Source organism: Muscardinus avellanarius, assembly GCF_963383645.1.
Source record: "Muscardinus avellanarius genome assembly, chromosome: 15".
Lineage (NCBI taxonomy): Eukaryota > Metazoa > Chordata > Mammalia > Rodentia > Gliridae > Muscardinus > Muscardinus avellanarius.
This window is the reverse complement of record NC_137801.1, coordinates 81,534,308-81,553,639: the sequence shown is the minus strand read 5'-3', so window position 1 is coordinate 81,553,639 and position 19,332 is coordinate 81,534,308. Positions and strand designations below refer to the sequence as shown.

The 19,332-nt window shown below is 48.3% G+C and overlaps 1 protein-coding gene across 1 annotated transcript; it reads left to right on the top strand.

Annotated features, from left to right (window-relative positions):
- Positions 1 to 8,181: 8,181 nt before the first annotated feature.
- GPR45 (G protein-coupled receptor 45) lies at positions 8,182 to 9,300 on the top strand (the record flags this gene model as incomplete). Its single annotated transcript, XM_080711902.1, has 1 exon — positions 8,182 to 9,300. One exon carries the CDS (start codon positions 8,182 to 8,184, stop codon positions 9,298 to 9,300), a length of 1,119 nt encoding a protein of 372 aa, XP_080568028.1.
- Between the last annotated feature and the right edge of the window lie 10,032 nt (positions 9,301 to 19,332).

Genomic DNA, 19,332 nt, shown 5'->3' with positions numbered 1-19,332 from the left:
ATTCCTGTCTGGCTTTGCGTCCGTCATGAAGATGAGCCAGATCTATGCGGAGCTGCTCAGAGAGGCGCCTTCTAGCACCCCTTCTCCATCTGCGCCCCTCTGTCCTCCGAGCCTCCCCTTGGCTGGTATTCCCCTCCTCTCTTCCTCAAGTCTAGCAGGTCCCTACTCTCCCAGCCTGGTCTCCTCTCCCTAGGAAAACCTGGCAGAATCCCCCCGCTATATGGAAACAGAAGTCTGGACAGGAGGTGTTTGGGGCTAAGGAAATGCCAGCTTAAAATGGGAAGGAAGGAATGGGGAGACGCTTCTCAAAAGCCAAATAAGGCTTGGTTATACTCATTCATTTACTTTTGTGTTTGTTTAAAACTTACCAGAATGAAAAGAGTTTAAAAGTTCGCACAGAAAGGAAACTAACAAAGAAAGTAAGGAAGAAGAAAGGAAAGAAGAAGGGAGGAAAGAGAGAAAGGGGCCAGGGGAGAGGGGAAGGGAAAGAAAGAAAAAGAAACAGAAAGAGTGAGAAGGAGGGAGGGAGAGAGGGAGGAGAAAGCAAACCAGCTATAGCCCAGCAAGTCACCCCTGCTTCCTGGAGTCTGGATCTGCCTTGGCCCAGGGCAGCACCCCAGACGGCCACCTTGTGGACCCCATGAAAATATCATATTTAGGGAGCAGAAAAGGCTTCCTTAGCACACCCTCATGGATTATCAACCACTGAGGCTTAGTTATTTTTATTTTGGGGTTTTTTATTTTGGGGGTGCTGGGGCTCATGCATGCTAAACAACGACTTACCATTGAACTACATTGCACCCCTGAAGCTCAGTTTTTAAAAGTTCAACGTTCTCCCACTAGAAAACTGGTACAATCCATTTAAGATTGTCCCAGAGCTTGTGTGGTTTGGGATCGGGAGTGTTATCTTTCTTCCCTCCATGCTAATCAGGATCATGGATACAAGAGCATCCTGGCCTGAGCCAGGGTCCTAACCACAAATTGACCAATTTGAAATACAGGACCAGATGCTCGGTTTCCATCCTCATCTTTGCTTTTGATGACTTTTATGGGCTCGACCCTCTCAGGATGGGACCTGAGAAGTACCTAGCATTGTTTCCTAGCGTCGCTTCTATCCCCTCCTTTGATTGTGAGGATGAAGTGGTAGGTTGGAAAGGAACTGCTTTCTGTGCAGAGGCAGATAACAGTGGGGACCGCTTGGGTGGCTGCAGTATGTCTTTGTCCATAGCTGTCCCTGTCACTAGCTCATGGAGGACTTCATCAAAGCGCATCTAATTGCACCACAGCACACAAGCAGCACGCAGGTGTCGCCCTTTCTAGTTGATTAGTTATGCTTCAGTTTGATAAATTTTTTGTCTCTGGCACCTGCCCGAACTCCCAATTCCAGGAGAAATAACTCTAACGAGAGCCTCGGAAACAGTAACGTTCCCAACTTGTGTCTTTCCTAGCTTCTAGTTCCCTTGTAGCTCTCCTTTCTCAAAATGAAAACTACCAGAGATGGTGAGCGTTGTCACTCAGAGGACGGCAGCGGAATACTTCTTGTCATTATCTTTTCCTTTGATCTTTAATGTGCCCAAGTCCCTGGCAACGAAAGTGTTGATGATTCAGGTATGAACAACAGGACCGCGGCCAAAATACTAAATTAAAATATCTAAGACAGGTTGTTGCCTGGAAGCCAAAACAATTTTAATCAGATTCAACCTCAAGACATGCTTATTTAAAAAAAAAAAAAAAAAAACTTGCACTATCTGTCCCTTTGGTTAAGCATGAAATCTCTATCTGTAACTATCATTGCAGGGAAAATCTGACCTACAACACAGAGAGGAGGAGTTTAGGTGAGGAATTTGTTGCCAGCTAGGATTGATGGACTCACAGACAGAGGCACAAGGGTTACTGCTCAGGAAACTGTTCTGTGCTCTGGGTTGTTTAATCCAGAAGGGCTTCTTATACCTGTGTCCTGGTTCCCACTGGCCTTGAATGTATCCTTCAATCCAACAGACAGAAACCCATGAATTGGAAACCAGGAGAAATGTGGAGTTAGTTTCCAAGTGCCCTTTGCCATACTGGACATTGATCCCGAGGGTAGTCATGCAATCATCTCTGCTTCTCACCACTGGATGCTGAAGCACAGAAGTATGGTCTCATGCTTCTGGTCTATAGGAGAAATACTTCTCACTTATAACTGAATGCTACAGATTGCTGATGTTATGGGGCAGCTGGATGAGCTCGGCTATCTGTATCTGCCACTGAGAGGTGACACTGTTCTGGGCATGTTTGACCAAATCAGATTCTAGACCTGAAAGACGAAGGTGTTGTTGGAACTAAATATCTTGTTAGCATCACTAAGACTCATAAAGCCTTTAAGGTGTGCTGGCTTGGTCTGATGCATCCTGGGTTTTTACATGTCCACATCCCCTTTGATTTGAGGTATCTTTAGCACTGATCATAAGAGCTTAGAAAAAGAGTAAGTTTTTTGTAAGCACAGAAGCAGCAGGATATTAATAAATGGGAAACAAGCGAGGGCTTCCACGGAAGAAAAACATGAGCCAAAACATGTCCTTTTATATCCCAGGATCCATTTACACCCTGATTTCCATCTGATTTTTAGGTGGTCCCATAAGATTCTGTCACCTAGTAACATCGCAACTGTCCTAGATTGTTTATGTACATTCTGTAATGGTCACACAACAAAAACACCAAACATTCTGGGCACTGTGACTCACACCTATAATTCCAGCAACTGGGAGACCAAAACGGAGGATCACAGGTTCAAGGCCAGCCTCAGTAACTTAGTGAGACCTTCAGCAACTTAGGGAGTCCCTTGGTCAAAAATAAAAAGGTCTGGGAGTGTAGCTTAGAGGTAAAGTGCCCCCGGGTTCAAACTCCAGTACCAAAACTAACAGACAAGCAGAAAAATGCCTGATGTTGCATTTCTCGGCCATTAGTGACATGTGACTGTATTTTGGTCTTGGTGGAAGGCAGGGGAATGAAGAACCACTTCCAGTTTGCTTATAAAGCTTAAGTTCTGGTACCATCACCTAGGGCAAGAGCCTCTAGCAGCCAGATGTGCTCTTTGCTTCAGTCTGAGCCTGCTTGAGCCCTCTCCAGTTGCCTTGGGCCTGTTCCATCCTCATCATGGCCAATGGAGATCTCCCCTGGCCCACTTGATGGGGCGGAAGCTGCTGTCCGCCCTGCCCTGCAGCCTGCCAGGCACTCTATTCATCCTGCATTCTCAACTACAGCATTCTCTATATTAAATGTGCTATAGATCTTTTTCTCAGAAAAGGGAAAAAATAACCTCAGCCAGCCAAAGTAAACATAGTCACACTGTTGATTTGTTAGATGTGTATGCTTTTAAATTTTATTATAACTCTTAGGTAATTTTAAGCAAAATGCACATCAGATAATATATATTGTTAACAATTCAAAAGCGTCTTCTGTGCTTTCCCTAATACGCAAAAACTAGGAAGAAATGGGTAATAGGAGGAAATCTAGTTGAAGAAAGGGCCCTTTGGAGGGGCAATTAATGTGACCTATCAGAGAAGATGGGAGGGGGAAAGATGGAATCTCTTTAAAACACATGATGTACTTAAACAGATATATCAAAGTCAGTCACTATATCAAGCATGGGATCAAGGGAGGGGGAGGGAATGGGATGGGGATCGGATAAAGGCTAATTGGGTGATGTGTGCTTGTATATCCCCACAAGTCTTATATTCCATTGAGATGTTTGATTACAATGCACCAATAAAAATATATTTAAAAAAATAAAATGAATATCTCATTTAAAATTTAAAAAAAGCATCTTCCGCCTTAAGGATTTTTTCCAAGCTAAATGAAGCTGTCATCTTTGAACTGAAGATGAAGGAGCAGACAGCATGTCCAGTCCCGTCACTGTGCGCCCAGCACCTCGCCTCTATTCCCTCATGTAGCGTTTCGCAACAGTCCTCTCCGGAATGTACTGTAGTTTTTCCCACATTACACATGAAGAAACAGAGGCTTGGAGAAATTAAAAAACAAAATCATCAATTCAGAGAAGCTATTTGGATCCCGGACTGAGCTCCTCAAACTATACTCTTTACTGAGGGGTGTTCACTCTACGTGAAGTCCAAGCTGTTGGTATTTATCTCTCCTCCCCGAGGCAAATGTAGAGGAATCTTCAGGAAACCCACCACCCATACTGTGGGTGGTGTAGAGGATTACAGCGTAGTTGTGGGATCCCAGAGGGAAAGGCTAGTTTTCCAGGCACTGGGAAGCCCCTAGCTTGAGGTCCAGCTTCTCATCCACTCACCTGAGGCCAGGCCTGCCCTACAGGAGCTGCCTATGGCTGACTTGTGGGGAAACTGACCCACAACATCTCCCCAGCCCTTATACTTTGAGTATGATCAAGATTGAGAAACCACTACCTTTATGAGCAGAACCAGTAGTCTCAAGAAAGTCAACGATAAACCAACCAACTCTATAGGAACCAGATATAATTCAGAGAGAGAGAGAGAGAGAGAGAGAGAGAGAGAGAGAGAGAGAGAGAGAAAGAGAGAGAGAAACTTAAAATATCTCATAACCTCAGTTTTGACAGCATAGAACATCTATAAACAAGAATGAGGCACTATGCAAAAGGCACAGAAAATAAAAATGATCTTAGATTTTAAAAACTTATGACAAGAAATAAGAAATTAGTAGGAATAAACCTAAAGTTTTTTTTTTTAATATCTTCCAGAGCACAGAATAAACAAGGACCAAAAAGAGAAAAAAACATTTTTTTTTTTTGGTACTAGGGATTGAACCCAGAGGTATTCTACCTCCAAGATGCACTCCCAGCTCAATTTTATTTATTATTTGGAAACAGAGTTTCACTAGGTTGCTGAGAGCCTTGCTAAGTTGCTAAGGCTGGCTTTGAACTTACAATCCTTCTGTCTCAGCATCCCAAGAACTGGAATTACAAACGCCACCACACCTGGTGACTTTTATTTTTAATAAAGGGAAAAAACATAATTGAGGCCCAATGAATCCAATGAAGAATGTCTGCTCTACCTTCTTCCCCAGACATCTAGAGTTAAGATGCATGTGGTTTTGAATGTAAAAGATCCATTGAGTGAGTACTCAGCATAATAAATAAGAAAATGCCCCTGTGTTAGCTCCCTCTTGGCAGTTGCTGGAGTTCCTAAGTGGTTCCTAATCCAGTTTTCCCTCTGAGCCAATGGCCTTCCCTGGTGGGCTTCCTGGTATAGTCAGCCATATTGGAAACAGTATGGAGAGGAGGGGTATAGAACCAGACTTCAAAACATCTTTGTTTCACCTGCTAGCAGGTCTACTGCACATGCAAATGTGCGCGTGTTTACAACACACTAATGAAGCAGCAGCCATTCTAATATTGTGATTGGTTTGCTTCAGGGTTCAAATGATGATAGTGCCATTTATGAGCGTCTCTCACCATCCAGGCATGGTGATGTCACTCGAAGAGACCCACAGCTACTCAGACGTAAGCTAGATAGTGCCAGCACGTTCCAGATGAGGGAGTCCTATGGCTGAGATTAATCAGTGAGCCAGAGGATGTCCAGGGGTGGACCAATAGGGAGATTTCACCCTGGCCGGGCAATTGGCTGCAAACCTGAGCTTCTAAACATCAGGCCTGTCACAATTCTAAGAAAGAATAAAAATTAACATCATCTTTTTTTTTCTTTTTTTCTTTTCTTTTCTTTTCTTTTCTTTTTTCCAGTACTGGGAATGGAACCCAGGGACATTCTATTTCCAAGCGACACCCCCAACATGATTTTTTATTCTTTATTTTGAAACAGTGTCTCACTGAGTTGCAAAGAGCCTCGCTAAGTAGCTGAGGCTGGCTTTGAACCTGCTCAGTCCTCCTCCCTCAGCCTCCCAAATGCTGGGATTACAAGTGTGAGCCACCACCCCCGGCTAACATCATCTTTTTTAAGAGCTTATCTTTGGAGAGAACGCGAGAATGCTCTTCTCCTTATCAGAGTTTATAAGAGTGGTATTATAGTAGCCTTACAGTTATACAAAAAATGACCATTAGGAAAAACTGAGTGAATGGTACATGGATCTCACTGTTTTCTTAAAACTTCATGTTTACACTGATCTCAAAATGAAGTTAAATAAACTTAAAATTTTTTAAGTTAAAAATGTGTGAGCCGGGGGTGGTTATCCCCAGTAACACACACACACATACACACACACACACACACACACACACATAATAATAATAATAATAATAATAATAATAATAATAATAAATAATAATAATAATAGGAGGAGGAGGAGGAGGAGGAAGAAGAAGAAGAAGAAGAAGAAGAAGAAGAAGAAGAAGAAGAAGAAGAAGAAGAAGAAGAGCAGGAGGAAGGCTTAGCATAAGATCTACCCTCTTAGCAAAGTTTAAGCACACAATTTTTTTTTTTTGTAGTACTGGGATGGAACCCAAGGGCATGGTAGCTCCAAGCTACACCCCTACCCTATTTTTTATTCTTTATTTTGAAACAGGGTCTCACTGAATTGCAAAGGGCCTCACTAGTAGCTGAGGCTGGCTGCAAACCGCGATCCTCTGGTCTTTGCCTTCCAAATGCTGGCATGCCAAGGGTGCAGCACCACACCCAGCTCTGAGCATTCTTATATCCACATACACATGATAGTAATAGTAATGACAGGAGAGTAACTTTAGGGGGATGATGAATATGTTTATGGCCTTTTTAGTGGTGACACTTTCATGGCATACATCTACTGAACCTAATGCTCTCTGAGATATAAACATGTATAGGTCTTTACATGTCAATCATACTTCAATTAAGTGTGGTTTTTCAGTAAATAAATATTATAGCAGCAACAACCTCAAGTACCACTTCTTCATCTACTCAACAAAGATTACTGGGTCCTCTTGCCTGCCAGGTACCATCACAGGTGCTTAGGATACAGCAGAGAATAAAACTCACAAAACCCCTGGCCAGCCACTGGGGAGTTGGCATTCTGATGCAAAGTGTCTTGGTCAAGGCTTCATTTAGTCAGGTCACTGAAGTTATTACATAAGTGTTGATTATAGAAATGCTAAAACCTGGGCATGGTGGCGCAGCTTGTGATCCCATCACTTGGGAGGCTGAGACAGGAAGATCATGGTTCGCGGACAGCCTCAGCTACTTAGTGAGGCCCTTTGCAACTCAGTGAGATCCTGTTTCAAAATAATAAAAAAAAATAGGGCTGGGGGTTTTGTGAAAAGGTAGAATGCCCCTGGGTTCCATCCCCAGTACCATTAAAACACACACACACACACACACACACACACACACACACACACACACACACACACAGAAATGCTAAGTACAAACGACCTCCTTCCTCACTCCCCTCATAGCCCAGATGATTATGTTTCCCTTGGGCTGCTTGACAACATTCAGTACTTGTGAACACCAAGCCTTGTCCCAAATGACCAGTGAATGAGCTGTGCTTTCCACTCTAGTGTTCTTCTATATCCACAGGGACTGGTCCCGGCCCCCTTGGAAACCAGAATCTGTAGATGCTCAAGTTTCTTTGATTTGAACATAACCTAGGTATATCCTTCCATATAGTGAATTCATCTCTGAACTCTTCGTAACGCCTGACAGGATGCAAATGCTATGTAAGTAGTTGTTATAATTTATCCCATCTCTAGATCATTTATAGTACCTATTAGGATGTAAATGTTTATATATATGTACATATGCATATGTATATATACATACATATACATGTGGTATATTATTCTGTTTAGAGAATAATGACAGGAGAAGAAGTTGGCCTGTTCAGTTCAGATGCAATGTCATTTTCCAACTATTTTCTACCCGAGGTTAGCTGGATCCACAGACCTGAAACCTGAAACCCACCCAGCGTGTCTGTTTGTACCTGCCAAATCCAAATGCCCGCTCCGTTCCACACACATGTGCTTGACTAAACCTAACTCCCTTCTCCTTTGTACCCTTGCTCCAGGATACAGACAGTGCTCAAGTAGAAAGTTGTGGACACAATTGGTTACCACAGAGATGATCAGGAGCTAATTGATGAATCGCAAATCGCAGCTAGCACTCCCAAAGAAAGCCTTTTCTCCCGGCCACCTAGAGACCCACAGACACCCGGGAAGACAATGCAGCAGGCGGAGAGAAAACGAAAGCCACCCAAGCGCTGAGGAGCGCCCTGGCAGCCATGGCCTGTAACAGCACCTACGCAGACGCTTGCAAATACCCGCTGCTGAATGCGAGCAACGCCTCGGACCCGGGGGCCACGCCGCTGTCCGCCCCGCTCAGGATATCCTTGGCGGTCCTGATGCTGCTGATGATAGTGGTCGGTTGCCTGGGCAACACCGTGGTGTGCATCATCGTGTACCAGAGGCCGGCCATGCGCTCCGCCATCAACCTGTTGCTGGCCTCCCTGGCCTTTTCGGACATCATGTTGTCCCTCTGCTGTATGCCTTTCACCGCCATCACCCTCATCACCGTGCGCTGGAACTTTGGGGACCATTTCTGCCGGCTCTCGGCCACGCTCTATTGGTTTTTCGTCCTGGAGGGCGTGACCATCCTGCTCATCATCAGCGTGGACCGCTTCCTCATCATCGTCCAGCGCCAGGACAAGCTGAACCCGCGCAGAGCCAAGGCGATCATCGGGCTGTCCTGGGCTCTGTCCTTCTGCATCTCGGCCCCCTTGCTCACGGGCGGGACGTTCGTCGAGGTGCCCGCGCGGGCCCCCCAGTGCGTGCTGGGCTACACCGAGTTCCCCGCCGACCGCGCCTACGTGGCGACGCTGGTGGTGACCATGTTCCTGGTGCCCTTCGGGGTCATGCTGTACACCTACGCGTGCATCCTCAACACGGTGCGGAGGAACGCGGTGCGCGTGCACAACCAGTCCGAGAGCCTGGACCTGAGGCACCTGACCCGGGCGGGCCTGCGGCGCCTGCAGAGGCAGCAGCAGCTCAACGTGGACCTGATCTTCAAAACCAAGGCCTTCACCACCATCCTCATCCTCTTCGTGGGCTTCTCGCTCTGCTGGCTGCCGCATTCCATCTACAGTCTCCTGTCGGTGTTCAGCCGGCGCTTCTACTACAGCCCCTCCTTCTACACCACCAGCGCCTGCATCCTGTGGCTCAGTTACCTCAAATCCGTCTTTAACCCCATCGTCTACTGCTGGAGGATTAAAAAGTTCCGCGAGGCCTGCATAGAGCTATTGCCCCAGACCTTCCAAATCCTGCCAAAAGTGCCTGAGCGAATCCAAAGGAGAATCCAGCCGAGCACTGTCTATGTGTGTAATGAAAACCAATCTGCTGTTTAGGGGAGCCAGGGAAAGCCCTCCAACCAACCCAGGGGTCCCAGGACTGAGCTCTGCTTCCTGGCGCCTGCATCTGTCCGGGTGACTTTAAGCACAAAAGATACTCATTGGTTACCAGGGGATCTGCAGCTCCCAAGTTTCGAATCGTGGTGGGACGGATGTCTTTTTGTTGCTCAGTGCAGAAGAATGTGAGTCTGCTAGGACATGCAAGGTCTTAAGGCTAATTGGCAGCCTGGTGCCAGGGTGTCAAGGATGGGCAGAGAAGACTGGAAGTAGCGAGTGTAGCTGGGCGAGGGCAGGGCGGGAGGGTCTGGCCACAGCTCAGTTCTGTTATCTGAACCCTCTCCACATCTGCACAAGAGGGACCAGGGTGCCCAATTCTCACATGTAAATCCCAAGAAGGTATCATCTCACCATTACCATCCAAACTCCTTGAGAACAATGTGCTTGGGGGGCCAGTTTGGGAGAAGAGGAGTCCCGCAAGGTTCTTTATCTTATTTTATCTTTTTATTTTTATTTTTATTTTTTCGTGGCTTGAACCCAAGGGCATTCGACCCCTGAGCGACACCACCCGCAGACCGATTTTATTTATTTATTAGTTTGAAACAGGGTATCCTGAAGTTGCCAAGGCTGGCCTCAAACCTAAGATCCTCTTGTCTCAGCCTCCCAAGTACTGGGATTACAGGTGTGTGCCACAACACTGGGCTGAAAGGGTCTTTACATTGGTCGGATGTGCTTTTCTGACAATGCTAAATAAACCTGTCTAAAAAAAAAAAACAAAAAATTACACTAGAAAGTGGAATGGACCTTGTACTTTTGAGACCCCAGTATGATATGGGGAGGGCTTTGGTGGCCCAAAATTGAAAGGATATCCTGTGGTCACTCAGCTGAAATGAAAAACCTACCTGGGCATTTCTGCATGACCCTCCACACGCACATACACCCAGCTGGCCTGACAGTCCCGGCCTTCCCTCCTCCTCCACCCGTCTCTCCAAGCATCCCTTTGCTTTCAATATTTCCAGTGTGCTGAAACACACAAACACACATTCATTCTCTCTCTCTCTCTCTCTCTCTCTCTCTCTCTCTCTCTCTCTCTCTCTCTCTCTCCCTCTCTTCTCTCTCTCTCTCTCCTCTCTCTCTCTCTCTCTCTCTCTCTCTCTCTCTCCCCTCTCCCTCTCTTCTCTCTCTCTCTCCTCTCTCTCTCTCTCTCTCTCTCTCTCTCTCTCTCTCTCTCTCTCTCTCTCTCTCTTCTCTCTCTCTCTCTCTCTCTCTCTCCCCCCCCATTTATGCATGAAACAAGTATTCTATTCATAAGGACTTGATCTTAATTTGAGAACCCAAAGTGGTCAGTCACTAGACTTTGTTTACAAGTTTCCTCTAGACCCCCCAGGGCTCCAGATCCATTCCAGCACTACCAAGGCTGCGGGGGCCGGGCAGGTGTCTGTTCCTCCTACCTCATTGACATGCACCACTGCCATCTCATCCACCGCCAGGACTGGACCAGGGGTGCAGCTGACTGGAGGGGACCTACCTTGCACCCTATACTTGACCGACCCCACCCAATCCATCACCACCAGGAGCTTCCAATGTTGGGAGGTGACTTCCCAGAGTTCAGGGAAAACGCCAAGTCCTATAGACTCTCTTTATAGGGCCAGATCTGAAGACACTGAGGCACTTAGGGAGAAATCCAGAAAATCCGATCCCGGGACTGACTCTGTCAGGGGCTAGTCAGGTAATCCTGTTCACATCACTTCCTTCTATCTGCCTGTTTCCCCACTTCCCTAGCAAGGAAGTGCGTGCATCTAGATGACCCCAAATGATTTGATTCTAAAATTGCTTTTTACTTTTTCTTTCTTTTTTTCTGTTCTTTCATTCGTTAGTGTTGTTGGTTTTTTTTTTTTTTTTTTGGGTGGTACTGGGGTTCGTGGAAGCCCTTCTACCTCCGGGCTATACTCCCAGACCTATTTTTATATTTTTATTTTGGAAACAGGGTCTCCTAAGCCAGCGCGCATGGCTGGCTTCGAACCTGCGCGGTCCTTCTGTCTCTGCCTCCCCCAAGCGCCGAGATTAGGGATTACAAGCGTGCACCACCACGCGTTTTTTTTGTTGTTGTTGGTTTTTTTTTTGTTTGTTTGTTTGTTTGTTTTTATGGTACTAGGGATGGGACCCAGGGGCATTCTACTTCCGAGCCACACCCCTGCCCTGTTTGTTTTTCTTTATTTTGAAATAGGATCTCATTGAGTTGCAGAGGGCCTCACTAAGTAGTAGCTGAGGCTGGCCACAAACCGTGATCCTCCTGTCTCAGCCTCCCAAATGCTGGGATTACAAGCGTGCGCCACCATGCCTACCCATAATCAGATTCTCTGCATTCACGTAGTCATCCCTGCAGAGAACATTTATTAAGTGCTTACTAGATGCAAGGCACTGTGGGAGGAGGGATGGTGATGAAGGAGACATGTGTTGTGCCCCAGAAGAGCTGTTCGATGGAGGCAGACTAAGGGCATGGAAGCCCCAAATTTCCCTCCTTTTTTCTTACTTTCCTCATTGTATTCAGAGGCCAGCTCCCTCTTCCCACTCTTCCTTCCCGTGAAGGAGTGACAGGTAGGGAAAAGGGGGTTGAAGAAGAGAACACTATTTCCATTCATCTTAGTCCAGGGGAGGGTCTGTCAGATAAGAATTGACACCTGTTCTCACCAATAGAATGGCAAAAGAGAAAGAGGGAGGAAGACAGGGGAAGGACGCGTAGTTAAGGCCGCTCACATTACTTCTGCATCCTAAACGCCCCCAGCAAGGGCGGGTTTGCCTTCAGCTCCCTCGGGGCAGGGTTGCAGGACCCAGCGGTGGCCAGGAGCACAGTCAGACAGACCACTGGGGGCACCAAGCCCTTGGGTACCTCCCCGCAAGTGGGCACTCTAGAGAATTCTCTTCAGGAGCTTTGAGCAAAAGAGAAATCACAAAACTGAATGAATGAAGGTACCGATGCTTGTACCGATCCCTGTTCTACGATGTCTGTTGGAAGTAATATCTATGTTTCCAAGTAATAATTTTGTATATATTTTAAATAAAGTATTATTGCTCTTTGAGTGGATAAGACCCAGTTCTTGCCCAAATTTGCATCGAGACCGTGAAGAGTGAGCAGAATCCAATGTCCAGCCCTCCGTCGTCAGTCTGTTCTGGCTGCTATAACAAAATGTCTTTGGGTAAGTTACAAGTAATAGAAATGTATTCATTTTCAGTTCTGGAAGGTGGGAAGTCCAAAGACGAGGCACCAGCAGGCAGATTTGGTGTCTGATACTGCTTCACCCTCTGGTTCACAGACGGTGCCTTGTTGCTTGATAGGTTGGGTCCCCCTTGCCCCATGTGGCCCCACAGAGCCCTGGAAGCTAGAAGCAGAGATATTGGGAGAATCCAGGTTCCTCAAGACTCCAAACATCGCGAGACATACTCCACAGGTGTTCCCACACTTAGCCCCACCCCCAAAGCCCTGCTTCTAAGCACAGGCACTTCCCCCACCATGTGGGAGACTCAGTCGACTACATGCGGCTCTCCAGACGCGTGGCTCATGGGTCCCTTCCCCTGCGGCCCGCTGACTCCCTGAAGGTGTCAGGTTCTTGATTAAAACCATTGTTAATAACCTGGTTGGTGCTTTCCTCCTCCGTAATTTCCCCAAACTGTATTTTCAGTATTTCATTGCTGAGGCCAAAGGGAAGGGAAGCTCCCCGTGTGGTGGTGCTGGGGATGGATCCCAGGGGCATTCTACCTCCAAGCCACATCCCCAGCCCTATTTTATTTTTTATTTGGAAACAGAGCCTCACTAAATTGCTGAGAGCCCCGCTGAACTGCCAAGGCTGGTCTTGAACGTGTGATCCTCCTGTCTCAGCCTCCCAAGTACTGAAATTACAGGCGTGTTCCCCCATGCCCACATCCCGAAGCCTCTTTACAAGCCTTTCATGAGCAGTGGAGCCCAAGTGACCTCAACACCCCTGAAAGGCCCCACCTCTTAGTATTATCACATTGAAGATTAGGTTAAGACATATAAGTTTGAATGAAAAACAATATTCTGGCTATGGTAGCTCCGAAGGCAAAACAACTTCAAGAAGCTTGGAGCCTATGAATTACCAACAGAGCTAGAAAGTCTACAGAAGGAGGTTGTAAGATTGAATGAAAAATGCGGGGTGCCCCACTAGCATAGAGACACGCCGAGATCCATAATAAATTACGAGAGGCTTTATTCGTGGGGGGTCAACCCCCAGCCCCCGCGTGGCCGCGGGGGCCGGTGGCCGGCGGGAGAATACCTCCTTCCCTCTCCGAACTCTCTGAACTCCCTCTTCCGGGGCGGGAGGCCTCGGAATTGCAGGCTCCACCTTCTAGCTTCGGCCCTGCCCCCTGTGGGGTAGGGGGGGTGACTCACACCTTACATTCCGACCTCTTTGACTAAGGGGTGCAGAAGGACGGAGTTTTTTGCTCATCTAGCGGCTTCAAGCTGATATTGGGCGACGTCAATCAAGGGCCCCAGTCAAAGGCCCCAGGTCGGGAGAGGTCGGAATTTGAGCCGCCGGAAGGGAGCAGGTGGCTGTTGGAGTTGGAGGTTACCCTGGAGAGCTCGGTGGCCGGTTTGCTTTGAGGAGACTAACAGGCAAGGTGCTATTAAAGAAAAAGAAAATTGTGAGAACGGAACCCAGGCTGGGCAGAAGCCTTTTTAGACACAAGGCAGTCACTAGATCTACTAACTTAAATAGCAACATTTTCCTGAGGAGAACGTCTATCGCCCCTTTAGCAGTTTTTTATTAGATCAGAGTTATTAATAGCAGCAACTCCCGAAGCAGACCCACACCACTCTTTTCAGCATTGAGTGAGTATGGATTTGTCTGGTCAAACAAACACCTGTTACTGCATTAGGAGCGTCGGTATCAGTTATCCATTTTAGAAGTTTAATACTTAGGCAATTTGGCATCCGAGGAGGGAGAGCACCATAGTATGTAAACAAGTGGACCTGCTAAAATATAAACATCAAAGAGAGTTATGTCGAGAGAAATAAAGTTTAGTGGATCCCAACACCGTGCAAGAGAATTTGTCCCTGGAGCTGTTGTAACAGAGCCCTTTTAGATATGGCCTAAGCTGTGGGCAGAGGCTGGAGGGCTTGCCTCATCATCCTGAACAGAGACTTGAGAAGGAAACTAAGGCCTGAAAGATCGAGCAGGCCACCAAAGAGGAAACTGGCTTACCCTGTACCTGCAGTTACCCTGGGCCAGCAAGGAAGATGGAGGAAGGAGGACGAGGAATTCCAGGAGCTGTCAGTCCTTGGTCAGACCAGATAGGGCCAGCGGCGGGTCCTTGTCCAGAAGGGTAGACCCCCTGTAGTGAGGTACCTGAGGTCCACCGCTTTTTAAAGGACATTCGCCTTTCAATGGCCATATACTCCACACCTGAAGCAGGCTCCTGGAGGTGGTTGTCTTTACTGTCGTCCTCTCCTGGGTGGCGCTTGCCACCCGGAGGGCTGACCTTCCTCCTCCGGCCTCAGGGCTGCAATCAGGGCCTGGGACTGTAAGTCCGCCATCTGACGAAGATGGAGAGCACGCTCTGCTTCGGCCTGTTCCTCTCTGGAATTAAAGACTTTAAATGCCATGTTCATCAAGTCTCGAATAGGAGTCTGTGGGCCATCCTCAACTTTCTTTAGCTTTTTTCTTATATCAGGAGCCGCTTGCCCAATGAAATGGGTGGCCAATATGATCGAGCCTGCCTCAGAGGATGGATCTAGACGGGTATAGCGCGTAAGGGCCTCTTGCAACCGATTAAGAAAAACTGCTGGGTTTTCATTTGGACCCTGGGTGATTTCCCTGAGCTTATCATAATTAACCGCCTTATGGGAAGCATCTCGCATACCATCAAGAAGACATTGTATCATATAATTTCTCATTTCTATTCCCTCCTTTACATTATAATTCCAGTGGGGCTCCTCAGATGGAATTGCAGCCGTACCAATAGGAAGCCCTGGATCTGTTAAATGACTCTGGTCAGCCCTCTCTCTGGCTGCCTTCAGGATCCGATCACGTTCGTCTGGAGTTAGAGAAGAGGTTAGAATGACATGCAAATCCCGCCACGTTAGATCGTATGCCTGCACAATGTGCTGGAATTCCTTGATAAAACCAGAAGGATTGGAAGAAAAGGACCCCAATCTCTTTTCTAGTTGAGTGAGGTCAGGAAGGGAAAAAGGAACATGGACCCGTATCACCCCTTCTGCTCCAGCCACTTCGCGAAGTGGGGCCAGGAGAGAGGAAGATGGGGCTTGTAACCCAGCTGGGTCAGACCCCGGCCCCCATGTTTTATTGCAAGATGGCTGCTGTGGGTCTGCAGAATTGTAAGCCTGTGACCCAGAATGGCCACCAGGTGGCGCCTGTGAGTTGCCACGTGGTGTCCAAGATGTCGGCTGTGACTGGCGGGATACTCCAGCCTGCATGCCCTGGGCAGCAGTAGAGCCGGTAGAGGGAGAAAACAAAAAATGCAGCCGCCAGAAGGGCTGTAAATATTCGAGGTCACACCATTTTGCTGACCGGGTGCAATATTCACTGAGAGCCATCAGCGTCCTAGAGTCTAGCGTGCCCACGGCAGGCCATCGAATGTCATTGGCCAAATTATATGTCGGCCAGATCTTAGTACAAAGAGAAATAAGTCTCTCTGGGGACAGTTCCCCTGAGAATCCCAGAGCCTGCAGATTAGATAACACACGGCCCAGCGGGGATTGAGAATCGATCTCAATCTTAGATGGCTGACTTCCTCCCATGAGTTGTAAGTGGGCGAGCGAGAACAAAGGCAGGAAACTCCAGCGTCCCAGGGCCCTGCCTAGTTCGGTACAGAGTAGGTGTGACCGAGAACAGACGTCTCTTGTCTCTTTCACACCTCGCAACCGTCCTGGACGGTCGGAGAACTGGAGGACACCGGTACCGGATTTTACAGCAGTCAGTCAGTCAGAACCCTCCGAGTTAGGCAGAACCCACTTAGTTCCTTAAGAGGAAGCTTACCGCTGAGAGAGGCTGCTGTGGAGATCTGGCCTGAAGATGGCTGCGAAAAGTTTTTTTAAAAATGGCCGCCGACTCCTAGGATTGGTTAGGAATGGAAAGTGGGCGGGAATAAAGATGGCGGGGCCTCCAGCGAGGCCATGACGTGGGAGGGGTCAAATATGGCGGGGCCTCCAGTGAGGCCATGAGGGGGGAGGGGTTAAAGAAACATGGCGGCACCTCAGTGATTACACGTGGACCAAAGCTGGCGGGCTTTCCACCCACAGTGATGCCCTGTGGGTGCTTACCGAAATGGCCGGGTCCGGGCAGCGGGGTGGGCGGGCAGAGGGTGAAGGGCGCAATCAGCAGAGAGCCGGCGCAGGGGCCTGCGCCGCGTGGCAGGCAGGGGCGGGCGGGTCTAAGCACTCCAGGCGCAGAGAAGGAATGTGCAGCACAGGCTGGAGTTGGCGGGCCGGTGGGAGAGAGGTCCGCGGGGCCGCGGGCCTGCCCCGGTGATGGGAGCGCGCGCGCCGGCAGTGCGGCCCCATCCTCCGCGGGCACGGTGGGCGCGGCGCCAGGCGCAGAGAAAGCCAAGGCGCGCCAAGTGGCACAGTGCGGTGGGGTCCGCGGACGCTCGGGGCCGCGGGCGTGCTCGCCGCGCAGCTCGGACCGAGCGCAGCCGGGGTGCAGCCGTGGCGCGGCTCGGGCCGCCGCACAGCCTGGGCTGGGGCTGGGATGGCAGAGGCCCGCCCAGGCACGGTCTTGTCCTGGCGCGCTGCTCGGTGGGTCGGCGCCTAGAAGCGGCGGGCGGGGCGGCTCGGGCCAGAGGCGCGGGCGCCCATTACAGCAGAAGCGGCTCAAGCCGCGGCGGGGCCGCAGCCCATCCCGGTGGAGGCGGCGCCGGGAATCTTTTTTCAGCAGTTTGTAGAAGTCCGCGGGCCGGGCGGGCGGGCGGGCGCGCAGAGAGGGGATGGAAAGTCCGAGTCCAGTAAGCGCAGATTCAAGCCAGGTCCCATAAGTCCGATACGAGTTTCGACACCAAATGTAAGATTGAATGAAAAATGCGGGGTGCCCCACTAGCATAGAGACACGCCGAGATCCATAATAAATTACGAGAGGCTTTATTCGTGGGGGGTCAACCCCCAGCCCCCGCGTGGCCGCGGGGGCCGGTGGCCGGCGGGAGAATACCTCCTTCCCTCTCCGAACTCTCTGAACTCCCTCTTCCGGGGCGGGAGGCCTCGGAATTGCAGGCTCCACCTTCTAGCTTCGGCCCTGCCCCCTGTGGGGTAGGGGGGGTGACTCACACCTTACAGAGGTCATCAAAGGATGAAAACCAAAGGCTGTTAGAGCCATAAGGATTCAGAGTGGGGCGCCCATATTTTATTTCATTCATTGTGTAGGGGAGAGAGGTACTGAAGATTGAACCCAGGGCTCATCCAGCCATTTTAATTCATTTGTTTGTTTGTTTGTTTGTTTGTTAACAGGATCTTGCTAGGTTGCTGAAAGTCATGTAATATTAGTGAGGCTGTCCTGGAACCTACGATCCTCCTATCTCAGCCCCCCAAATACTGGGGTTAGAGGGATGCACCACCACGCCTGGATTATTTCATTCATTCACTTTTTTTTTTTTATCCTGGTTCTGCTAAGTCACTCCAGCAGAAAGTTGCCAGCTCTGACCGAGGGATTCATTCTTCATGGTGCTCTTTGGACATACTGAACTTTAACAAACTTTTGATTTTCTAAGACAATTGGTCTCCTTTGCCGGGGCTGGCAGGACCCGTGTTGCATGTTCACTGTTTGAATTCTTTAATTATTTTCTGTCTTTTCTTGAGCCCAGGGTTTACACCAACCCGAGGATCTGTGTGAAGTCAGAGCAGATTCTTACCTGAATTGTTTCTCTGGGGCATTAGGGGAAAAGACAAAAAGACCTTGCTAACTACAGTACTAGCTGATTCCCCACCCCCAGGCAGGGGCCTGAGTTCCTTGAAAAAGCCTTACAAAGGAGACACAATTACAGTCAGATCCTGGAGGGGTCCTGGAACCAAGCTCTCATAGATATCAAAGCCTGCAGATGCACAATGTGCTTTATGTGCGATGGTGTGCTATTTGTATAGAAACTACACGTATCCTCCTACAGGCTTCAACTATTTGTGCTTGTTTATTTGTTTACTTATTTATTTTTGTGGTACTAGGGATTGAACCCAGGGGCATTCAACCGCTGAGCTACACCCCCAGCCCTATTTATTTATTTATTTATTTATTTATTTATTTATTTACAGTACTGAGGATGGAACCCAGGGGCATTCTACCTCTGAGCCATACCCACAGCCCTATTTTTTATTCTTTATTTTGAAACAGGGTCTCACTGAGTCACAAAGGGCCTCACTAAGTAGCTGAGGCTGTCTGCAAACCATGATCCTCCGGTCTCAGCCTCCCGAATGCTGGGATTACAAGTGTGTGCCACCACGCCCAGCTTATTTGTTCAATTTTGAAACAGGGTCTTGCTAGGTTGATGAGAGTCTCACTAGTTGCTGAAGCTGCCCTCTAACCTGCGATCCTTCTGTCTCAATCTCCGAAGTACTGGGATTACAATACCCAGGCTCTCCTGAAGGCTTTAAATTATCCCCGGCTGACTTGTCATACCTAGACGATGTAAATCATCATTATACTGTATTGTTCAGAGAACAATGACCAGAAAAAGTCTGTACATGTTCGGTACAAAGGAAATTTTTTTTTCAAATATTTTCTACCCATGGTTATTTGAATCTGCAGATGTGAAATGCAAGGCTAAGAAGGGCTTCCTGGAAATCTTGGCATTATTATCCTAATTGTGACTAGTCCCCCAAATCTGCCACCTCTTCATCAAGAATCTTGGCCTCTATAAGTGGGGATAAAATAAAAGCAAAGTTTCTTGAGGATGTTCCAACAGCCAACATGAGTGGCAACGTCTCCATCCATTCCTACTTTGCCACTGCGAGCCTTGAGTGTGCCTTCTTCACATAGGACCCATAGTGCTTGCTGTTTAGGGATGAAAACTCCC